The sequence below is a fragment of the Struthio camelus genome, chromosome 11, assembly GCF_040807025.1.
Source record: "Struthio camelus isolate bStrCam1 chromosome 11, bStrCam1.hap1, whole genome shotgun sequence".
Classification (NCBI taxonomy): Eukaryota; Metazoa; Chordata; class Aves; order Struthioniformes; family Struthionidae; genus Struthio; species Struthio camelus.
Window position 1 is genome coordinate 8,277,458 of NC_090952.1, and position 24,227 is coordinate 8,301,684.

The 24,227-nt window shown below is 46.3% G+C and overlaps 1 protein-coding gene across 1 annotated transcript in view; it reads left to right on the forward strand.

The window, feature by feature from the left end:
• DCX (doublecortin) overlaps nt 1–24,227 on the forward strand; it is a 143,237-nt gene that overhangs the window by 34,873 nt on the left and 84,137 nt on the right. The window contains exons 7-9 of the mRNA XM_068956605.1: nt 20,138–20,223; nt 21,856–22,058; nt 23,545–23,935. Of these exons, the coding sequence (XP_068812706.1) occupies nt 23,572–23,935 (364 nt within the window). The 5' untranslated portion in view covers nt 20,138–20,223; nt 21,856–22,058; nt 23,545–23,571. The remainder of the gene's footprint in view (nt 1–20,137; nt 20,224–21,855; nt 22,059–23,544; nt 23,936–24,227) is intronic.

Sequence of the window (24,227 nt, forward strand, 5' to 3'; positions counted from 1 at the left end):
ACGGCTTTAAAATGAGGAAATCTCAATTTCACTGGGCTTAGAGCAGACACAAAATCAACAGCTATGAGATTTTTACTCCACTCTATAAAAATCTCTGTATGTGGACTCCACCAGACTGCAGTGAGGCCTCTGCCTGGTTTAACACAAAGGGTTGAGTAATCACAGAGATAACTCAAGAGATCATTCACATACCATGCAAATGCAAAGCCTCTGAACCGATGACCAAGACCTGGGATAGCAGTGCTTGGCTGGGCTGCGCTATGGTCAGTCCCCCGTGGAGCTGTGCTTTCCGCAGGCACTCTTCCAATTCTGCGTGCTCACTTCCCAGTGCTGGGCTCCTCAGAGGAGCCCTTTGTGAGTGGGATGCTGGGTACTCCATCACTGACGCTGCGACCTGCCTACCGAGAGGCCACTCCTGCGCAAGTCCTGAAGCAAACCTTGCTGTGCAGTAGCATTGCCAGGTAGGGGGCTGTAGTGGTCCTTGTTTAGCATCCCCTGCAGATTTGGGCTGAGGTTAATATAGGGACTGGTTCTTTGCATACTTCCCTAGCCGCACATGTTTGATACATTCCTGGTCCCTTGGTTATTTGCAAAAGCTGACCTGCTCAATAACATTACTGGAGGCTTGTGGCACCCAGAGGTGCTGTGTTCCCCTGAGGGCTGCATTAGCTTACTTAATGTCGTTTATTTGGCAGACCCTCTGGAATTCACCATATCCATGTTGGATGTTATCATTGCCAAAGCCCTGAGCCTGCAGCCTGGTGTGGGCAGGTACAAGCCACTGACAAGTCCTTGTTGCTCCACACAAGGCAGAGATTGGCCTGTTATCCATATTACACTGGACTTGGCAGCTCATGCTTGTAACTCTGGAGAAGCCTTGTTAAAACCTGCTAGCAGTCAAGATGTATGTTTTTACAAGGATAGAGGGTGGCTGGTCTAGAATTTGGTTAGTTCCTCAAGTCTAAGCTACCTCTTGCTGCTTTAGCTGTAGTATTAGTGTCACCAGCCCACAGTCCCCACACCAACCATGCACTTCAATTTCCTTCCTATTCCTGATAACTCTTCCTGTCCTTCGTCCATCCTCCTCCTTCCCAGAGCCCTCCTACCCCACCCCCAGCCCACCTCACGCTCACAGAAAGCTTGCAGGAGCAAAGCCAGTGCATTGCAACATTCATATTTCAGTGAGTAGATCATATTGGACAGGACTGCAGTGGAAAAGCAGCAGTGGGCAGCTGTTTCCCATTTATTCACATGTAACCTTCATAGCACTATCAGTAGAATATTAAACAAGGTTTTAGCATCTGCTTTTTGGGTTGGCTGAGTATCAGCCAACGGCTTCTGAATTTCTAGATTCACTAAGTGTCTGCTGCATATCTCATTAGCAGGGTTAGCTTAATCTTTATCACCCACTGCCACAGCAAAACCTCTGCAGCTCTTAGCTGCTTTGCAGCACGTAATTGTTGGCTGCAGGTATCTGATTCTTGTGGCTTCTATTGCCAAAGCACAGCACGGACTTTCCTCTGTTTCGCAGGGACAGTAGGGAAGCTCCAGCCTGTACTAGGGTGAAAAGAGCTGGTCACTTACGAAAATGAGTGTGCCTCTTCCCTGGAGAAAAGAAGAAAAAGCAGCTTTAGCCTGCCTCGGCTAGATTTTAAACTAGATTTTGTGGTTGTGAGGACAGTGCAGAAATTTACTGGCCGGTTCACTCTTGCTAGCCTAGGATCACATCCAGATACTTGTGGCTATATTCCAGGTATAACCCCAAGGGCATCCCAAGACGTTACCATTTGTGGTGGGCTGCAGCTCCCTAAAGCTTCCTTGAACTGATCAGGTCGTGCTCAGCTCTCTCACCTGCTGCAGGTTCTGGGGAACAGTGGCTGCTCCAAGTGTGCAGCTGGCAGTAAGGAAAAGCAGGTGAAAAAATTGTACCAGAGGGGACAGATGCAGTCTTATAAGTCCCACAAGGGGATGGGCACCTTCCCTCTGCACCTGTTTGTATGTCCACCCAGCAGTGACTTGGGTGAACATATTCCATTCTTACTGAAAACAGAGTTGTCAGGAAAGGAAAAAAACTCCTCCGATTCCCCGTCATAGCAATTTTCTTCCCTGCAGCGCATTTACCAATGCTTCAGCCAGTCTAGTTTTAAATAATGTGGTTGCCACCAATTAAGAGGAAATAGCAAAGGTGAAGTGTATTTTTGGAGCTGGAAGTGATTTTGCTTTGGAAGGTTCCTCTGATGAGTCTTTCTGTCCATTTCAGAGATGTATCCTAAATTCTGCTGTGTGGCAAAGTCCGGCTCCCAAAGAAGGCCTGAAAACCCTGCAATGTAATCAACTCTGCTACTTTTAATTGAAGTTCTCTGGAAATGAATTTTAATCTCTTCCTGAACCAGCTGATGATCTTCTTTTACTAAGTAGTGGGAAGATTTGAACCCAACTTTTTCTAGTGATACAAATTTCTCTTGCCCTTTCGTATTTTGAGATATTTCATTTTCAGTGGCTATAATTCCACAAGTTACTTCCATGTTGTGTAAAATCTACCCATATTTTGTGATGCATGGCCTATGATACAGGGGCTGTGTTCTGCCATCAAATATTGTGCTCTACATTCACATATTTCTATATGCAGAAATCAGGACTGTCACTTTTGGAGACACATCCTGTTCTTTCTGGGCAGTGGGATATTGAGGTCTTTCTCAAATCTGCTGACATTTAATGATGCTCTTTGTTGCCCTGCCTGTGACTGTCACAGCACATTGGCTTCATTGCCAGCTGAGGGGAGACTTACTTTATGAGTCTGACAAGAAATATCTGAGATACTTTGGATAATTCATCTGAAACGGAGGGTAAGTTCCTCACACAGGAACCATTGTAGCCTGCCTGAAAGAATACGGAGAAGCAGTTGAAGTGACTGCACACGTACAGAATTCCAGTGCCATTCATCCAAGCAGCAGGAGGAGCATTTCAATTACCCTGGCTGATCTTGCTCAGGTCTCAGTACATTGAAATATCTCCCAACGCTGCTAACAGCCTGAGCACCGTTTTCATTTCCTGATGTACCATTGCAGCTTCCTTGCCTTCTGCTTCAATCTCAGAGTGGAACATTGTGTCAGAGAGGATGGAGCAGTGAAAGCAGCATCCCTACTGAAAACACTTGACAATAAAAACAGAAGTCCATTTAAATGACTTTCTATTTGTCTGTGTACAAAGTCACAGGGTTTAACAGCAGTGGTATGATTTACACCACTTGTGATTCGCACCCACAGTGGTTTAGCAGGGCAAAGTAGTCGGAGGCCAAGCCAAAGCCTCTTCAGAAATAAGGGCTATCTAAAACAATGCAACGACCTTCAACTCATTGGAGTAAAAGAGGAATAGATTGGGATTAAACCTAAGTGTTCTGTTTATTAGTGCCACCTGGAAAGCTACATGCCAGCCAGATGGGTGCTAGACTAGGTAATATTGGGGTATCCATAACTTTTATCTTCTGTCTTCTTAGCACTGCTGTTTCTCACAAAAATCCATGGGATGCTGCCAATTTTCATGCAGGCTTGAAAGTGATCAAAAGGCTTGAATGTGTTTTTTGTTTTTGGACACTGTTGCTGCTGGGCTGGTGCAGGCTGTCTTGCCTAAAATAAAGTTTTGGCACCGTTTATCTTCCCTTGATGCTTTAACCTGGAAGTTTGGACAACTTGTACCTAATCTTGCAAATACACACTAATAGCATAACAGTTTTTCCTAGAAATGGTTCATATACTTGGTGGTAAGTGGAAGATCAATACCAGTTCTGGATGCAGCTCTGAGCTTTGTCCTAGATTCTCTTCTAGCTCCATCCCAGGCACTTAATTTTCGATGCCTCAGTTCACCACCAGTGAAATTGGCTTAATTCTTTGCTCTCCTGTCTGTCTGTCTGATATGCCTTTAATACACATGATGAGGGCAGACTGTCTTTGTTCTGGGGACAAAAGCAGCCTTCGGTGCTCAGTCTTCATTTGAATACTTTCATTTACACATCTATTTCTACATGGCAATATATGTGCCACGTCATGGAAAAGCTGATGCTTAGCAACACAGACCGTCACAAATGATTGTAACACATGACCTTGCCTTAATGATCTTGGCCTGTCATCTCCAGGTAAGGGGTGCGACTGCAGAGCTGATATTTCCCTCAGGAAATGCTCTATCCCTTCTCTCGTTCCTCTCTCCTCTTCATTTGGAAAATCTTTGATAATTAAATCAGTGCAAAAGCAAGTGATCTGTTGCTATAATTCATCTGGTAATTCAGCCTAAGCCCTAGGTTTCTCTTTGCACAAATGAAATTTGCTCTGCTCACAAAAGATTGGCTCCCAAGCTACCTGCTTACTCACACAACCCCTTTCCTAATTAGATGGCTGAAACGAGCAAAGCAGGGCCCTCTTCCCAGCACAGACAACCTTAGGGAAACAAAAAAGGTGCTTTTCATTAAAGAGGTCCTGGAGACTCTGCCATAAAGACCTTCTCCCATAAAGAAGAGAGATGTGTTTATTTCTGGAAAAAGATATAAAGGTACAGCAGCTCCTTGGTCACTTATAATCGGCAGCATCTCTTGTTCCCAAGCAGGGACAGCAGGGAGAGAAGATGGGGCTCAGCTGTTATACTGGGGACCTTGCTTCTGCCATTTCTCTTCCATCACTTAGCTCGGGTTCCTCTTTGCCTTAGTGGGTTTTGCCTGAAAGAACTGTGTGAAGTCTTAATAAATGTCTTATTGAACAAGGCTTGGCTTGAAAGGCACAGCTTTTTCCCCTGTTGCTGAGAGAGTTGCTCAGCAATTGACAGTGGACACTATTTCTCCCTGCAGTCCCACTTCTCCAGAGGGATGCAGCACCCACAGGCATGGTGCCCCTTGAAACAAAACCCGTAGACATGATGCTTTCTTATTGTTGCTGACTTCAGATTAAGCTTGGATTTTTTTTTCCGTTGGACGTCATAGTGGTGGTATGACTGTTGGGTCTGCACCCTGGCTGAAATGTTACAGTAAGGATCTAAGGACTTGTGGCTCTTAACAATCCCTTTTGGCTTTCACAATCAACCAGTCTATTTAAAGAGCTAGTCTCTGCATCAGGGGAGTGCTGTCAGAGGATCGTGTACCTTCTTTTAGCAGTATTTGGAGTGGGGCAGGCTTTATATTGCCTGGTAGGAGAATGGTGCAACCCCTGCCCCAACACCCCCCCGCCCCAACCCCTGCCAATGTGCCAGTGCTCAGCACTGCCATGAAAGCGGTGCCAGTCAGAGAGCAGAAAGCAGGAGCAGGAAAGGAAGGAGATCCTATACAAGAGGCTCCAAGAGAAAAGCTGCTGTAGCCTTTGCTTACTGCAACAGACCAAGCTCCCCTTGGGGACAGCTGGAGAAATCTCTGCTGAGTTGCCCTAATGCTCTCTACAATGGACTATAACAAGTTTCTGGACATTTTACTTCCCCATCTGTAGCAGCTGGAGAAGGTGCTGCTGCCCTTTAGTAACATCCTTGCAAACAGCTCGCTCCAAGCCACCCCTCTCCCTTCCCTAGAGGCAGTTGATAACAGACCTGCATAGTTCAACCATGAATCTCCCAGTCTCTCTGGGATTACAGCAGTCATCTGTAATGAATAAGATTCACAAGGAACAGACAACAAGGGAGAAAACATGAAATACAAGTATTGATGGCACTAGCAGAGGGTAACAGTGAGAGAGTGGAAGAGAAGAAACGCCGAGCAGAGAACTGGGCTGGGATGGCAACTGTACGTAGCTGACACAGTGCAGAGTCACTGAGACACAGGAACAGAAAGTGCAGCTACAATTCAGGACTCCAAAAGCTGCCAGCTGATGTGAAAAGGACCTGCTGCAGTGTCAGCAGCTCCCAAGAAGCTACTGGGTCAGCAGGAGGAGGGAAACGGCCACAAACGAATTTTGTCCTGGCCAGTCCTGAACTGAGGCAGCCAAGTGGAATCACTGTTCTCTGAGGGCTTTGCTTTGCTTGCTTCTGTCATCTGAATTTTCCTTTTTGGTTGGACTTTTGATTGGACTTTTGGTTGAATTTGACAACCTTTTGGTTATCAAATTCACCACCTGTAATCACACTTCACCTGAGTGGTGAAGTGCCAGAGTTGGTGGGGAGTGCAAAGGATAAAAAGTACAAAGCAAAATCATCTGCATACCCTTGTTTGTTTGAAACATTCCTAATCCTCAGTTTTACTTGCCTCTGAACTCAGAGTAAGTTTAGATTAGTAACAGAAATAGCTATAGGTTTTCACTGAAGGTTTGCTTTTGCTGTATCCAGAAGCTCCTCGGCTTCCCTGACCACATGGCCAGGCTTTGCGAATGAGCTGTTCAAATGCCAGGGCTCATTTTTTATTGCCAGCCATCTCTGGGTTCAGAGCAGTATCTGAGATGCAGAGGGCAGAAGCACATTCTGTTTCCATTTACATCTGCAAAATTCATATATCAGTGAAGGGTTTGTTCAGCTCTTGATGAGTGCAGGATCTGGCTGATACTTAAACTCACAGCAATAACAATTTCATTATCTTTGAAATTTCTGTCATTGAACAAGAATGGATTGACATGCTAGAAGCCAGAAAATTCAACCGCATATCCCATTATGTTGTTTTATTTGGTGTTAATACTCATTTGCAAACAGCAATAAGCATCAACAAGCAGGAATAAACAGGAGTATCCACCGACAACCACTTTGTACAGGGAATGCCAGTTGAAAGCTTCTAAGTAACCTCTAGAATTCATTGTTGCTGGGTACTGTCATGGATCTCAGGGCTCCAAAACATTTAGAGAGCTATTTATAAAATCATAATGGATTAGAAAAAATCCCCAAAACTTTACAGCATGGAGCAATCAATAACCATCTGGGGTTGAGAAACAACCTATGGATAGGTTATTGCCCAAATATTATTACCACAGGCTTTACAGCAGCTTCAGAAGCAGCTGTCTTGCTGCATCTGGGACTTACAGAACTAGGTGGACCCTGGTCTGACCTAGCTTCCTAGTTTGTGGCTGGCCAAACCAGTGTTAGCTGCTGGCCTCCTGATCATCTGGTGAGATGACATTTCCTCCCTAAAATCAGCCCAGGTTAGCACATTTTACTTTGAGGGAAAGAGCAAAATTGTTTGCCCTGTTTCACCTAAAAACAGCTCGTACATCCCCCTTACAGAGAAAGCTTTGTTCTCCTCTGCTTCCAAAGAAAGGGATCCCAGCTCTGCAGGCATGACTCTCACATGCAGTTTCCTAAACAGTAGAACAACTTTCTTTAAGGAGCCTGAGGGAAAGAGGAGGGGAAAAAAGGGGGAGGCAGAGCAGTATGAGGCACTCATTAGAGGCCTTGGCTTTTCAAGAAGTGGGAGCCACAGGCTGACTGATATCCTCACATTAGCAGAAGGCAAGCACAGCTAGCCTACCATTGGTAGGCAATGGCCTACCATTGCCTCTCCCTGCAGCACAAAGAGCTCGCATCAGAAAAGCCCATGACAGCAGGAAAGAGAAACAGCCTTCTTGCACAGTGGACTAATGCAAAACTAAGGCACTATTAAGGCATTTCACTTTCTTTACCACAGCCTGATGCTGAAAGGTGCTAGGGAAAAGACAGAGGAATTATTCTGCCTAATTTCCTCTAAGTACTCTGAACAGCCCCACCTGGCTTTTGCTCTTAACCAATCCTTGCCAACAAGCCTCTATTTCAAAAGTATATAAGCCCTCAGTAAGCACCAGTATGTGGTTGTTTGATGAGCTCTAGTAGCTGTTTGCTGCTGCTCTAGTGTCAAGAGGAGTTAGTGCTTTGAGGGTTTTTTTTTTTTTTTAAATAGGTGGTAAATAGTTTTTGGTTTTTTTTTTTTTTACTTGTTTGGGTTTTTTTTTCAACCTGGGTTCCTAGAAAGAGCTTATTCTTTGTCAGATAGGTGGTGGCTGTATTTGTGCAGTTGAGCTACTCACAATATGAGCTTTGTGGTCTGATGAGGAAAAACCTTTTTGGCTATGCAAAAGGCCTGATTTTGTCTGAGTACTTCTCACACTGTTACCTCAGAAGGAGGTGAGGAAAGGCTGTGTGGTAGCTTGAACTATTGTTCCACAGCACCCAGCAGGGTCCCCAAGGAGAGCCCGTGCTGTGTTATGAGCTCTGTGCTCTCCTGAGCCCTCTTGCTGAGGGAGATGCATTCTGTATTCATGAGCACAGCAGAAGACCTTCTTGTGATGATCCTGCTCTCATGTTGGGGTTCAGGTCAGGGTGTTGAGGCTATCCTGGCATTTCCTGACTCAGTGTGGTGCGTTTAGTACTTTCCTGGATGGTTCTTTAGCCACTGTTTCTTCATTGTGCTCTGTGGTTTGCTAACCTCTCTTCCTGTCTTTGTACTAGCAAATAGACTGGAAATAGCTTGCTTCTAACACCTGCTTGCTCTCTTAGCCAGATCTTGGTTAGACTAAGGGTAATCTTATCTTCCTTAGCTTTTTCTTATGTGGCCCTTCCCTTGCTCTGCCTTCTGTCTATGCTGTGTTCCTGCTCACTGCTCTAACTCACCCCTGCTCTCCAGCTCCTCTGAAGTATGAAAGCTATGCTGGCAGTGGGCCATCTAGCACTCCAGATGGCTGGCACTTGCTGCTTCTGCCACAGGCTGAGGTAATGAGCTAGTTATTCCAGAAACAAATCCAATGCTGTTTACTTCAGGGAACAGTTATACCAGAATGAATTACTGCCTGTTTCACTTTCTGAAGGATGTTTTCACTGCTAGTGAAGAAATCTTTCATTAAAGTTGCTATGAATCCATTATGAAGCTTCCTGACCAAGGTATGGAGCAGCCTGGTTTGTAATGAAGCTGTGGTAGCACCTCTCCTCCTCGTTGGTGTCTTAGCCTGACAATGACTGTCATTTTAGGACTGCTCACCTTCAGTTTTACTCACCCTGTGGCTATTGTTTAGCTGGTTTGCAGAATGTAAAAGAACTGAAAGGCCTTTCCCAACCTGTGTGATGCAGCTTCTACCTACTTATGAGCAACTTGATGGTATTTAAGTGGTTTCATCTTTACTCATAGTTGAATTCCTTCTTTCAGTCCTCTAGAAATCTTATGCTTGCATCCAGGACCTTAGGTGTTATGTGCTACTAAGCTGCTTTGCTCATGGGTCCCCTTCCCCATGGATGCCCAGTCTGGGCACTTTGTGAACACTGTTAACTTTGTAATGGGATTTAAAAGAATAAATGCTCTGCTTCTGTTGTGACTGAAATTGGTATGGGCCAGTCACTGCTTCATGTAACAGTGTAGTCTGGGCTATAGCCCTCTACATCCCTTTTGGGGCAAAGGGAGATAACAGGGCTTTTGGAAAACAGGAGACTGCTCTGTTAAGGGGGAGTAACTTGAAATTAGTATGAGAGGCCTGAGGTATGAAGGGGACAAGCTCAAGAGACTGAGCCAGGACCTCTGCTTGCAGCAGCTGCTAATGAGATGGTGTGTGCCTGTCCTGGGGCTTGTCAGCTCTATCACTGCAGTGTCAACACAAATATGCCAACCTCCCCATCCCACAGCTGGTGAGCTAGTGTCCATGCCCGTCACAGGATGAGTTTGCTGCTGCTCTCAGAAATCCTCATGACCAAGCGCAGCCCCTGCTCCTTAACAAAAGCCAATGCATGCAGTGGCACCTCTGACATCCACAGCCTGCTAAATCCTGCAGTGGATTAGGAATCTATTTATAGGAGCAGAGATTTAATATTAATAAGTTCCTCTCCAAAAATCTAATTGTATCCCCTAAAGCTGCTAGCTTTTCAGCCAATGTAAATTAGCATAAAACTGCTGCTAATCTCTGCCCTGGGTGAGGGGGTGGAAAGCAGCCCTCCAACAGAGCTACTCCAGATCCAAATTAAAACCACCAGCTCTGTCAGTAGTTCAATGAGTGGAACCTCCTATCCCCCCCCCCACTAATTAGCTGGATGTTGCTGTGATCTCTTCCTTCACTAGACAGCTTGCTCATCTCCTGCTTAAAGGCTTCAAAATGGTCGCTCCTTTCTAGTAGTCCTTCCTGGTAGGGTTGCCGTGTAGGGATGTTCTTCAATTCTTCACCTCTTCACAAGGAAACTAAAGTTCCTGAAGCCCTTGCCTTGGCTTAGGGTATGGTCAAGCACTGGGAAGACTGAGCAGTTCTCCCAGTTTCAGGTATAAGCTCTCCACATTGTAAACACAAAAGGACAGGCTCAAGGATAGACAGGACTCCAGTTTGAAGGAAACAGGGCATTCTGTATGTGCTCTTCCTGTTTGCATAGACCAGACTGATAAAGCATGTGTAAAATGGCATATCTGGCTAGCTGGCCTCTTGAGCTGGGCTCTTTCTCAGTGCAGAGCTGAGCTGCTGCCTGCAATGTGCTTTCTCATGCAGAGCTGAGCTGCTGCCTGCAATGTGGATGAAAAGCATGCAGGTCTTGGGTTGTGGCTTGTCTGAATTTGTTCTCTAGCTCCAGTCCTCGCTTAGGGTTTCAGATGTGTCTCTGGGCACCCTGGTTCTGTATCTGTGGGCTGAAATAAAGCATGGCTCCTACTAAAGAGGTTCTCGGTATATTAATGCTGCAAGGAACATCAGGCCTGCTACCTAATGGTCTTTAAAAGTCTGTGAAGACTCCAGGTGTTTAAAGCACTGTTCAAAATATTTTATGTGCACAAAACTTAATCAGGCCCTTGATGCTATTTGATGGGAGTAGGCAGGAGTCAGGTATTTCTGAAGAGCAATTCACAGGACAAAGGATGGGTTCTCCTAGAGCTGGCCAAAAGGAAATCCTAGGCATGGGGACTCGGGGGAAAAAATGGGCGGTGTGCAGGTGGCTTTATGCTGCTTGCAATGCCGGTGTGCGTGAGTTCAAACCTGTGCTTCAGACAGTGCTGCTCAAAGGAGACTACTTGTAGCTGGTCTTCAACAGGGGTGTGGTGTATACAGGGAGGTAATGCATTGGATAACACGGAACTGGACACTGAAATCACAGCAGTCTGTGACCATGTGCGCGTGGTGTGAACTTCCTGTGTGTTAGTGTTGAGAAGCTAGTAAGAATTTTATGGAATGAGTTCAAGACTATCAAAATGGGTTGCTTAGGGAATACTGCAGAGTAGCTGGGCTAGTATCGGAAACATTCAGATATTTTCTTTAGTCTCAATTCCCCTTCAAAGATCCGATTGCAATGAGCAAAAAAAATCTTTCTGATGCTCTTGCTGCTTTGCCAAAGCAGGAAAGCAGATGCCTTTTGCTGCCCACACTCCAGCCCTGCTTGGATCAAAACAGCCATTGCAAAGGGAAACTTCTTACTGGGTTGCCATCTGCTGGCACTGTATTTAACTGCTTCCTGTGGGAGGGCAGCAAAGAGAAGGGCACCTACGAAGGGGATCAAGCAAGCCTGAGATGTAAGTGCTTGATAACTTATTTTCTTTTAGTGTCCAAGTCCTTCAACCAATTGTCTCTGCTGGCTTAGCAGACCTTGCATGGAAGGGAAGAAAGCTGTGCTGTCCCGAATGCTCTCGTGTGGGGAGCCTGTTCCTAGTGTCAGTTCTAATTTGAAATGATTTCTTACAGCCATCACCCAATGGGCCACATGAAACAAACAATAATTAGCTTCTGCAAAGTCTTCATTTAGTCTGACATGAATCAAATAAGTCACATTGCAGCTAATGTCTCAGTGCAGTATTGGCTAAGCTGAAATTCCCTCTCTGGGGCTTGTTTCCCTTAGAAATAGCTCAAGTCAGAAACTAGTGTAGTTTGAGCAAAGGCCATCCTGCTTTTGAAGAGCCTGTAAGGCTACAAACAGACTCTTTTCTAGCTCGGGGATGGTAAATTGCTTAATCCCAGTGTGCAAATGGAGAAAGGTGTGTGTAAAGCTGGCTATATGACTACCATGAAAAAGCAGTCCAGGCCTGCCTAATTGTTCAAGAGGTTGAAAGAGAAGCTCAAAACCCACGGGCTCGGGTCAGCCTGCTGAAATTGAGTTTGCCTTCGTTACTGCTAGGCTCTTGCAAGTCCGTGCTTAGTCTGTGCTGAAACTTGTAGGGAGAATAATCCGATTTTAGGTGTTGCATTGCTAAGAGGAAGTTGAAACACAAGACTCAAGATATATTACAAGCTGGCCAGCCCTTGCTCAGAGAAAAAGCTAAAATCTTGAACTTTTGTGTGTGCAGAGCATTTCCCTTAAAATTGGGAGAGGGGCTCAGGTTGAATGAGATTCTTGGTAAGAGGTTTCATAGTCCTGGTGTCAAATGGGTAGCCTTTCTTGGCTTTTAATTCTGCCTTCTGGTGGAAAGTCCTGCTGGCTTCAGTGGAGCTGGACTCCATCAAGCATCAGCATGAGTTCCTTCAAAGTAAATCCATTATCATTAAATACTAAATGTATTGCTCAGCTTTGCCCGCATTTCTGATCACAAATGATCACTTCCTGCCAGAAGTTGTGTGGTGCTGTACAGACACTGCTGAATAGCCGATATGTGGCTGTTGTCTTGGTACCTGGGTATGGGTTGGAATTCTGCACGCTTGTGCTACCGCTCCCCAAGTGTGGGGACATGAGCACGCTTTGGGGATGTGGGCATACTTCAGGGCTGCAGTGTCCTTGCATATCACCATGGCAAATGCCAAGCTCTTTCTTGCAGCCTCGCTTCCTGCTGCCTGCGAAGGGGCTAGAAGGATGGGAACTGCAGAGCATGGAAGGAGGGGGGTTGTTCATGTCTTCCTTGCTGTAGCAGTTTGTCCAAAAATTGGACAAGCTTTCGTGCCTGGAGTTTTGTGGCTCTCGGCCACAGCAGCAGTGCTATGAGTGCATGGTGCCAGCTGGCCTGACCCGATCGGCTGTCATCCTCCCCTTCCTTCCCAGAGACCAAACTGAGGTGCTCCTCCGGAGCCCCTGCTGCATGTGGGTTATGTTGCAGCGGGGTTCACTTCTGCTCTCAGTTTTGATGCTCAGTTTTACCACCGGGTGGCACCGTTGCTGTCCTGGACACAGATGTCCAAAGGCAGGCACACAGCCTTGGTGGGCTGCAGGGGGGTGCTTGCAGTCTGGGTCTGGCCAGCGCCTGAGCTCGGGGGTCCCACAGGCCCCGCTGTGTGAGGCAGCCTAGACATATCCCTTATGTGCACTGAATTTGCTCAGCCAATCTCATCTGTAGCTCACAGTGTGTTTCCTGTCACATCTGTCAGCCTTGCAGGGAGCCAGCGTACGGTGCTGTTATACATCTGTGATGGGGGGGTGCGTGACAAATTTCACCCTTTTCTGCTGTGATTGGCACAGCAAAGAGTACAGCTAGATCTGAGATTTCGGCACCTCTGTCCCTTTGCAGTTTGCCTTTTCACGCCTCTATGGAAGAGACAAGGACGGAGGCCTAAAATGGATATCCCAAAGCAAACTGTGGGAAGAGTGCCATGAAGCAGGGGATAAAGGATGATTCTAGCTCAACCAGCCTGGGGATGAATGGGTTTGTGTGGGCTAAAACTGAAACAAGCGCTGCCTTTCATAACAGGCTCTCGGGGTTAAGTCTACAGCCTTAGCCCACAAACTGGAGGCTTGGGCCAGTCTGCAGTGGTGAGGCCTGGATCGCCAGTCATTGCAGGGTGACCACAATGAAACAAGTCGTGGCCATGCCCAGGGCATATGCGAGGGCTACTCATATTGTGGTGTGGGCCTTAAATTAGTCTTGGATAAGAAGTATTTGAGAAGAGTGCTGCATGCATTTTGGGGGTTAAGCACTGTGAGGATCAAACTGAAAATATTTTTCTGATTTGCTTAGTAAGTGAAAGTCACCTAAGCCAGCAACCAGTTTGGATTTCTAATTGGAAAGAGAATAAAACAGCTCAGAGCAGTACAGCACTTCAGGGGTGCAGAGAACAAAACAAGGGGCCTGCATGGCCCCTGCATCACCTGGCTCTGCTGCTACCTGTTAAAACTCATGAAGATCAAACCCTTTCCTGACCCTGAGACAAATGTCAGTGCAGTGCACTGTCCAGTCAAGTTTTATTTAGTATTTATGGCTGTGCCCTGTTTTTGCAGTGGGGCTGCAGTCAAATATTTCTAATCTGCCCTTCTCCAGTGGGTGGCAAAAAGCAAGAGATGGACAAAGGCAACAGCTTTAGCAATGCCTGTGGGTAAATCTGTCCATTACCCCACAGTTTAAAGGTGGGATGGTGATGTTCTGCTGGGACCTGGTGATATACAGGCAGCACTGGAGGCTGACCCCTACTGCTGCAGGAGTGGCTTCTCCTTTGATGTTTAGCAGGTGCTAATGGAGGAGACAACTGATTATGGTGCACTGGGCCTTTGGTAAAGTCTGGTTCCGATACTTGCTTCTTACAGCTAGTGAGGACTAAACCTGATCTTTTTGTGCTACCACAGCGTTTCATCAACTGAGTTTGACTGGCACCGCTAAAAACTTGCCCCCTACACATCTCATATAAAGACCACTCTCTAATGATGAAGGGAGAAGTAGTCCCACTTGCATGGGTACACTTACGCACTCAACAGTAAGTGGCTTTAGGGCTTGTGTTTTTGGCTGTGATGAATCTGAGGGTGCAGGAACTATTCATATTTCTTTGTGGCTTGCAAATAGCTGCATTTTGGCTCTGGCTCTCTGTGATGACCAATAGCTGCTTAGAGCTGAGTAGTCCAAAACAGAGAGGAGTGCTTTAGCTGGTGCCTGAACTCCTACCACCCTTGCTTAATTTGAGTCTTGGCTCAGCTGGTTCTGGCTAACCCTTATTGAGAGTTCATTGAATCAGAAGTGCAGAAAGCAGCACCTTCAGATGAGAGATCAGGAGTCCCTTTTAATCTAATTCTTGATCCAAACCTTGGGATACTAGTTCTGATATTCTGGTACAGTTCCTGCTCTCCTGTTCAGTTAAGCTTTAGTTTGCAAACTTTTCCAGGATGGGGGATTCTTGTAATGAGGAAGAACAAATAATCCATGAGCAGTGTGTAATAACTTTTATCTTGTATTGGAACTGCTTCATAATGAACAGGATCTGCATAACCTAAAGGAAAAATAACATCAGAATCAGCACTGTGGTGTTTCTGGTGCCAGTTTCTAGCCCAACAGCTCACAAAACATCACCATTTAGTACTCTCCTGAGATGTTTAAAAAATGACCTGGTTTTCAGCAAGCTGCAGATGTTCTTAAACAGATACTTTTTTTCCTAAAAGGGCCAGCAGCCAATGTCTCCCTACTGGAGAAGATGCTTCTCCATTGAGTCTGAGCATGTTCGTTAATGGAGCAGAGAGTCCTGTTGCCCTGTGCTTCTCTCTTGATGTCAAGTTGTAGGCAAGGAAGAGAGCTTCTGCCTGAAGCCATCTCACTTGTCAGCACAACTCTTGTATGCATGGAGAGAGCAGAAGAGCTTCAGAAGTTCAGATCAGTGGTTTAAATACATGGCTCTTTAGAAGGCACAGTCTTAAGATCTTTATGCTTAAGCTTTTGTTGCAAATATAAAACGTACACACTTACAATGTCATTCTGTGTAGGTTTTCCAGAGGTATCAGAAGTCCTTGGACACTGTCAGTAGCTGCTAGGGGCAGAGCTTTACATGTCATCATATATTTGGAGCTTGCCTTCTTCCCATGCTCACAACGCTCAAGGGTGGCTTGTACCAGAAGCAAATGGGATAGTGTTGGCTCCTGCCTGTGAGAGTCCCATCCTTTCAAAGCCTGCTAGTAATTCTGGGAGAGCAGAATCAAGTTCGGTTCATCTTAGCTTAGTGTTGGCTCTGGTCGCTGGAGAAATGTGCCTGAAGAGGTCAGTCCTGATCTTGTATGTTATAGCATATTTTACTGTTTTTCCACTCTGACTGCAATGAGCTCATGTCTGTCTTCAGTGAGAGACTGCAGCTATGCAGACAAGGAATCTCATTTCACTGATATTTAAACAATGGTCTGTCGATGTGCTTGTGTATTCCAATTTGCATGAGATTTTGAGCAGATAAGTCTGTCCTTTTAATCTAACTAAATGACATTTTTTGTTCATTGCTAAATTTACCTTTGGATTTCAATACAGATGCAAATCAAAGGCTGTCAATACCTTCCTTATAGATAAGTGGTGTGTGTGCGTAAAGAACAATAGGAAAATAGCTAAACAGTGTCTGTAGTCATGAAAAAAAAAATTATTACTGTTCTCTGAATTCTTAGGATAAAAGATTGGAACAATTCACTGAAAGCAATGAAACACCAGCACAAAAGCACTTTTTCCCTGCTCTGTTCTTCCCTTTCCTGGAGAGCATAAAAACCTTTGTGAGCTGCTTCCATCTCTCAGCTGTTACTGCTGGTAAAAGGAGGTGAGCAAGCTGAATGACAATTATTTCTACTATGTAGCTGACAGCTCAGTGCTTCTGCACAACAGCTGAGCTCAGCCAGAATCTACACTCTAAATACTGATTACTCATCTCCTGCCAAGAGACAGGTTTCCTCAGAGCTGTACAGCTTCCCTGGGAGCTTCCGGCACCCGTGGTCTGCAGCCAGGGGCCAGATGTGTTGGCACAAACACTGCCTGTGCCAGTGTGTGAGCCCTCTGCCAGTGAGGGTATGTGTGCATACAGATCCTGCTCCAAAGATGATGCGGGCCTGAATCTGGAATACTTATATGCAGGATGTTGGGATGCAGGGGTATGAGGCAAAAGCTTAGGACTGCTAAAAGGAGTATCTAGTATACTAGGACCTGCCTCGTACAGGGACTTCTGTAGGCACTGGAATGAGTTGGGAATCAAAACGAAGAGCACTTGAACTCCAGCACCTACCCTACTTCTGACTCTGATCTCAAGGAATTTATGAAACTTGCAGGCCCATAGTCCTTGCCTGTCCAACAGGATGATTGTGGTTTTCTCTTAACCTCAGAGTTAAAAATGAGCCTGCAATAGGCTTCAACTCCAAGTTGGTGTAATTCGCCCCCTTGTTGCCTCTTGTGTCTCTCCAATGCAATGCTGAATATGCTGTTAGAGCTCAAAAGCGCTTACTCTCTCCTAAGGCCACCGAAGACATCTTTTTGGCTTTTATTTAAAATTTTAGTCTTGTAGGTTGCACCCATTCATTAGCTGATAAGGAGAAGCTATTTGCCAGGGAGACTGATAAAGGTAATCCTGCAGTCTCTGTTGGGCTTGGTCTGGGATTGCATTGATGTAGAGATGTACACTGAGTAGAAATCTCTTGTGAAAGTAAATTCTGAAATAGTCTATTATTGTGATTTCTAAGACCATAAGACAAGCTGTTTGGGTGTCCTCTCCAGTGTCACCTGACATCTGTCACTTTCTTCTGAGTGACAGAAAGGATCTATGTTTGATAGGAAACACTTGCATTTCCAACTTGAATGTGACGTGCTCCTGCGATGGCTTTGGGATTTTCCTTTCTGTTTCTGATCAGAAAAGTCCCTCAAACCCATATTACTTTCAGCAGGCATTTTGTGAGAGGTTGGTAATCATGTATTCAGTTAGAATTTCTGTATAATCTGGAATTATCAAGAAATCATTTAAAATTTTGGTCATGAGTCTCCTAACTACTGTGACACAGCCAATGAATAACCTCAGCGAAAGGAGACATCTGGATTTCTTGTGGTTCCATTCGTCATGACCTTGGCTGGGACTTGCAGGCTATATATCACACACTGTGTGGGTCAGCAAAAAACATCCTGACAATGTCTGAGGTTCTGCGAGTCCCCCAGGGCAGAGGCAAGACATGTGGCAGGTTTCCATAGCTTTCTGCAAGCTTTGCAAATAGCTTTTTAGGGAAAATGCTGCCACTGAACTGCCACCAAAATTCAGCTTGTGGAACCCACTGGGTCTAACGGGATTGACACAAATGTCCTGGGGTGTGCAGTGGGCTGGGGGTGTGCTTCATTTTTTTTCTCTCAGAGACTTCATTTTCAGCTGGAAATGATTTATTAATTGTGGTGATTTGTTGCTTTTGGTAGCGAGAGAATGAGCCAGAGTAAAATGTAGTGCAAAAGGTATTTTTCTTTTTGGATAACTCTACATTTTAAATATCATAGCTGGATGCAATGGGGATGTCTTCCGTGAGTCACTGAATAACTCATTATGAGCTGCATCGTTTCCAGATACTTACAAAGGGTTTATCAGCAGAGAAAGCAGCCTTTTCTCTCACAGCATGCTTCCTGTTGACCCTGCAGAGGATGTAAAGGCCTCTTTCTCCCAAATTTCAGCAGGTATGTGTCAGTGGAAGCCAAAGTCATCTGTTGAAGTCCAGGGGGATCTGCCAGGGCTGCAGGGCTCATCACAGGATCACTGACCCAGCACTGCCTCTCCGCCCTGGCTAGCTGCCCGCTGGTATCAGATGGCACTGGAAGAGTGACTGCTTCCACCAAACGGCTGTTGCTGCAGTGGGGTGGGAGTGAGGAGCCCCATGTTGGCCAACTGCTGGAGGAGGCCTTGGAGCCTGACCTGCCCTACCTGCGCCAGACTGGATTTGTCTGTCCTCGGTGCTTCAGATTCCACCCTCTCCACACTGAAAAGGAAAACTTTGCCCCTGCTGCTCCCTGGGGTTCTCGGTGATTCATGCTGTAAAAAGGGTCGAGTCCCATGACTTCAGGGTCTGAACAGCCTCTGCAGATGGTTAGCAAGCCTGGATGAGCGGTGAGGCTTTGCTGTGGAGGTATTCCTCCACCCGTCTCTCCCCAGCAGCCAAGCTGTCTTTGGCTCACCAGCATGGGTATTTAAAAGACTTTCAGATGTGTGTGGTCCCTGTAAAAACAAATCTACAAAGGAAACAAATGTTATGTGATGAAAGTCTGCCAAGTCCTCATTGCTTATTAGCTCATAGTATAATGTAGGAGAGACTTAACTCTATAGCCTGATATAGGATAATTCTTCGATGAACTGTCAGCCCCTGTGAAGATTCAGGTTTAATACCTGTCGCTCTACAGGGTTGAAACCGAGTGCAGACTGGCCTTGTCTTAGGTTTTGGATGCCTTACTTTTTCAAGGCTCCGCCAAATGTCTCAAGTATTTTGTGACTCTGGGGGGTTTTAGCATAGACGTTCTCATCAAAGAAAGCTTTGAAAACAGTGATTGGGGTGGCGCTTTCAAAGCAGTCTGGAAGAATGGAGGTTAAAATAAGAAATGTAACTAAACATGTGTATCTAAATAGACTGACTTAAAAATGATAACCTAAAACTTCCCTTAAGAGGAATTAAATTTAATTTTTCCAGAATTTTCCTCTACGGTGCAGCCAGACCCCCGCTGATTATCACCTTAACTTAGATCCTGTTGATATAATGTTGTGTTACAGTTGTCATCCAATTTTTTATGGAAGTGAGTGCCCAAATAATAGGGCAACTGGGTATTGACACAGAATACTCAGGACTACAACTCCTAACAGTGCTGGAAATTGGGGTTTCTAGGTATATGTGCAGGATTTAACACAGAAGCAGTCAAAAAATCCCTTTCATTTGCACAACCTGGCCCTCTCCAAAGTATCATGGTTGCTCAGCAATGTCAACAAAAGTGTCTTTATCCAGATTTTAGTTACCCAGGCAAAAGACTAATTGTTTGTTTCCTGGAGGAAAGATGATTCACCTGATTTAAAGCAGATAATTTAATCTGAAGAGCTAAATTTATCTTTCCTTTTTAGCTGGATGAATTTACTGATGGGAAGAAAGATTGTTTTTCCAATTCTCTCTCCCTCATGCTGTCTAAAATGGTTTAGGTTAGTGTCTTGGGGGTGAGTCTTTTCTGACGTAAATAGATTTTGACCAGCATTAACTCCTTGGGGCTAGAGAAGAAGCTCTTCTGCCTGACCAACAGATATGAAATCTGGAGGATTTCTGGAGGAGCAGGCCCTTGCACTCATCAAGGAACTGCCATATTGAACAGCCCAGACAATGTCTGTAGGATGAGATTCTGTTATTTGTAGAGTAGTAAATACGGTGCAGTTCCACTGAGAGCCTGTCAATTCTCCAGGGTTCATTGCCTCCAGTGATGTTCTAACTACTGAGATCTTTCTTGCTTCATGGCAGATTAAAAGAGGATAACTTGACTGAAGGTGATTTGGGCACCTCTTAGGAATAATCTGAGGTCAGGTCTAAGATGAACACTGTAGTCATTGGCCAGAGAAGCCTTATCCTTCAGTCAGGAACAAATGCAAGGTCTCTTGCTGGAGTAGTTCTGCTTAACTCTGAATGTTTCTAGGAGCAAGTGGACATGCTACAAAAGGCTTCTGGTAGTGTCCTGAGCAGACGTGTGCTTACAGATGTGCTTCATCTTCTCTCCAATGGGTAAGTCCTCAGATGTGGAAAGAAGTCAAGAGCCATATGTTAATGTCACGTGAGACCCTTTGCTGTCCTCAGAATAGTCTATGTGAGCCAAACTGGGGAGATGAGCTACTGTTGTGCAGTTCCACTGGCTGCGGGGATTGGTGTCATCCTTCCAGATTCCCCCTGCAGTAGTATCTAATGCCTTGGATGTGATCCCATATAGTCTGCCTCTGCTGTATCAAAGCTCTGTGCACTGCTGAAGACTAGACTTGGTTTCCTTTTCTCTATTCTTGCTGTTATCACACTTAGTACTGGCATAATAATATATCTTTGCGTTATTAAATATGAATATATTTATGTTTACAACGATGTTGTGATATAGGGAAGGATTGTGTTAGTTCTAGACAGATTAGGCACATGGTCACAAATGGCCAGGCATTATCTAATCTGGGAATGGGATGGAGAAGGCTTAAAGTCCCATCTGCCTCTTGCATCTGTGTGCAGAGGCCTACTGAAATATGCCCTGGAGACCTCAGATCCTGCTCTTTCCTGTGGCCCCCTTGAGCGCTAATCTCTGAAGAGGGAGAGAACTGCAGTCTCCTCACCAGTGATCCCACTAAGCATGTAACAGAGTGGCTGATGGCTTTAGTGGAGGATGCAGGAGAGCCCTCTGTAAATGAGAGGATGGTCTTCAGGGAATAAGAACATTTTTACAAATGTAACGTGTGAAAGTTGCCGGGAAACAAGGAAGAGTTTTCAGTGGGTTTGTGTCAGCATTGCCTGGGCTATCATGTACAAGGCTGACAAAGCTGGAATAAACACTAAATATTTCTGTGTCGATGTGATATGCCATAATGTGCCAAAATGACAAAATCTGATGCTTCTCATTCAAAACAGACGCAGCATTGTTCAGAAAGATTCCCTTCTGCAGATGAGAAGAGCCTCCCATGCCCATGATCTGTTCTTACCTAGAATAAAGATGGACCAGCAGCAATGGTGATAGGAGTGGGGTGCTGCTCTCCTACCTGCAGAATGGAAATATCCATCCACAAAGCAGGTGAAGGATTTCACTGTTTCAAGGAAAGAGCCTAGTGCAGTTTCCTAACAGCTGAGTCCTCCTGCTGTGGGATCAGAAAACAAACTTATATCAAATGGCTCTAGCCTGAATCCCTTAGAGACTTGAATGAACTGAGATTCAGAGTTCTACTTTTGGCCTATGTCCAATGTTAACAGAGAGAAATTATTCGGGGGCACCAGCATGCAGAACTACCAAGTTAATTCTCCTTTTCTGCTTGCCAGTATAAACCACGAATGCTGTGTAAAGCCAGTACAGGAGCAATACGGCACTGGGTCCAGTGCCACTTGTGAACTCTTACTCTCTTAGTTGCTTTCCCAACACACTGGAGTCATGGCTCAAGCATTGCAGCGTGTTGCAGGGTTGTAGCTGTGACCTCACTGTAGTGGTAATCCTGTAATATTGGTGCAGCAGACTAATTACGCTCTTTTTTCAGTGGGGCCAGAGGCTTTCTTGGTGAAGCTAGAGCCAAGAGGAAACCTGCTCCCTCAGAACGTGACACCAAGATTTACCTCTTTAAACTTTTTGTTTTAACATACCCAGAGCTGGAATGAACATCTTTTCTTTGCAAAATACAGATGGGAAGACTACAAGCAGATGACTGATGAGAGTTAAAAACAACTGAGGCAAAGTTACCATGAAGGGCTCGAACAAGGCACTAGGACCTAGGAGGAGTCTCATCCACCCTGGCAGGAATTTCTTGCTTGGAGCTCAGACAACAAAGGCAGAGTGAGCCTGGTTTTCTTTCTCTCAGCATCTCCACCCTGCGCGCTGCAAACCGGTGAGTAGAGCTTTTTTAGAGTGACTTGCATGCAGAAAAGTAACGGATGTCGGAAGGGAGGAATCTTTCTCGTAGGACTCTACAGCATCTGGCAGTTCATTTTTAAAACAAAATGCCTGCATCCTCCAATTAATTCCTGAAGTTGTTTGGCTGTTTCATTGTTCAGTGCATGGCACCAGGCTGATTTCCCCACAGCTGGCACCATGGGGGGATGCTCCCGACTTGGGGTTTCTGGGCAGGTCTCCTGCATTGTCACCTTTGGCTTTACTGCAGCCTGAGGACAATGATTTTCATCTCTCACAATTCACAGTGACATTGTGAGGAAGCCCTGTTCTGGCAAATGTGAGGGGTGGGGAAGAGATAGCAACAGCTTTTCCTAGATTTATACCTAGCTGCTAAGTGCTGGGTATAAATCGTGCTTCTGCCTGGTACGACCCAGCAGATGCAAGTGGCATGTTGCTGGCTGTGCCGGGGCAGTGCCAGGTGATCCCCCCGGCACCGGGGTAGTCTCCCCTTTTGTGTTGGCATTAGGTGGGCGAGGAAGGTTGGTCTTGAGCAAAAATGATATGCTAGGCAAAAATTCCCGCTGACTGGGTGTCAGCCCAAGCCTCAGCTTTCCCGGTGCTGGAAACAATGAAAGGTGCCACCAGGGCTGGCCGACACTCCCCAGGCACATCCGCCTTGGGGGGTGGAGGGGGGAGGAAGGAGGGGAATAGCCCCTCTGTTTTCTCCTCCCCATTAAATGGGAGCAGAAATGCAATTCCGAAGAGACTCGGATTGAAGAGAGCTTATCGAAGCCTCCTTTCAATGACAGTTTTTTCTTTGCAGTCATTTCTTGGAGATGTAGGCTGGTCCTGGGAATTGATTGATGGGCGAGGAGGGGGCTGCGGAGAGGGGGAAGGGTGGGCTGGCTCTCATTGCTAACCCTTATTGAACAGGCTGTCACAAAGAAACGGCTTATTCCCCTGTGACCGTTCTTTCATAAATGCCAGTTTATTCTAATGTTAAATATTCAGATGCTCTGGTTCCTTCCGTGATTCGCCAGATTGAAGGGCTGACTCACTGGGATCTCCTTGTGTTCGGTTGCCAAAGGAAACCTCACGGGGCTTAGAGGTTTAATTCATTACCAGCTGATGTTTGGATAAGTTTTTTTGGGCTGAGTTGTAGTCATCGTGTATTCCCTTGGCCCCAAGTCCCAATTTACTGCACTTTGAGAACTCCCAGGTGCGGGAGCAGACTGCTCACTCAAAACGCGTTCCCTGCCCCCAGTAGTTGGATCCCTTTCAAAACGTGAGGACCCTCCTTCCCTCGGCCCCCAGAATCGACACAAATCTGGGTCGGGGAGGGAGGGGGCACTTCCCAAACACATCTGTGTCCCGCTCCAGACGCAGCTCTTGCGTTAGGGTAATTTTTCTCTCCGGACCGTTGTTTTACTCGGCCCTAACGTGCGCCCTTTGCGCTCCTTCCCCGTCTCCTTCCCGCTCAGCTTCAGATCTTTAGGGCTCACCGAACTATGGAACTTGATTTTGGACACTTTGACGAAAGAGACAAGGCGTCCAGAAACATGCGAGGCTCCCGCATGAACGGCTTGCCCAGCCCCACTCACAGCGCCCACTGCAGCTTCTACAGGACCCGCACCTTGCAGGCGCTGAGCAACGAGAAGAAAGCCAAGAAGGTGCGTTTCTATCGCAACGGGGACCGCTACTTCAAGGGGATAGTATACGCCGTGTCCTCCGACCGCTTCCGGAGTTTCGATGCTCTCCTGGCTGACCTGACCCGGTCCCTGTCCGACAACATTAACCTGCCTCAGGGAGTGCGGTACATATACACCATCGATGGCTCGCGCAAGATCGGGAGCATGGACGAACTGGAGGAAGGTAATGAGCGGTGGTGAGCGTGGCTGCCTGGCGCAGTGAGGAGGCGGGGTGGGAAGGGGGCTGCACCACTCGAGGCTGCCTCTGAGGTCACCTTTCCTAGGGGCTTGGGGGACACTTCTGTGCCTCCGGGCTGACCCTGCCTGGAGAGATGCCCAGAGGGTGGCGGTGCGGGGGCTGTCCCCTGGCGGTGCAGCCCTGGCTCTGGTGCGGGTGTGGAGCTGGAGGGGTGTGTCCTGCTCTGGGGCGGACGTGGCTCTGTGTCTGTCCCCGGGGGCGTCCCCCTGTCCGTCAC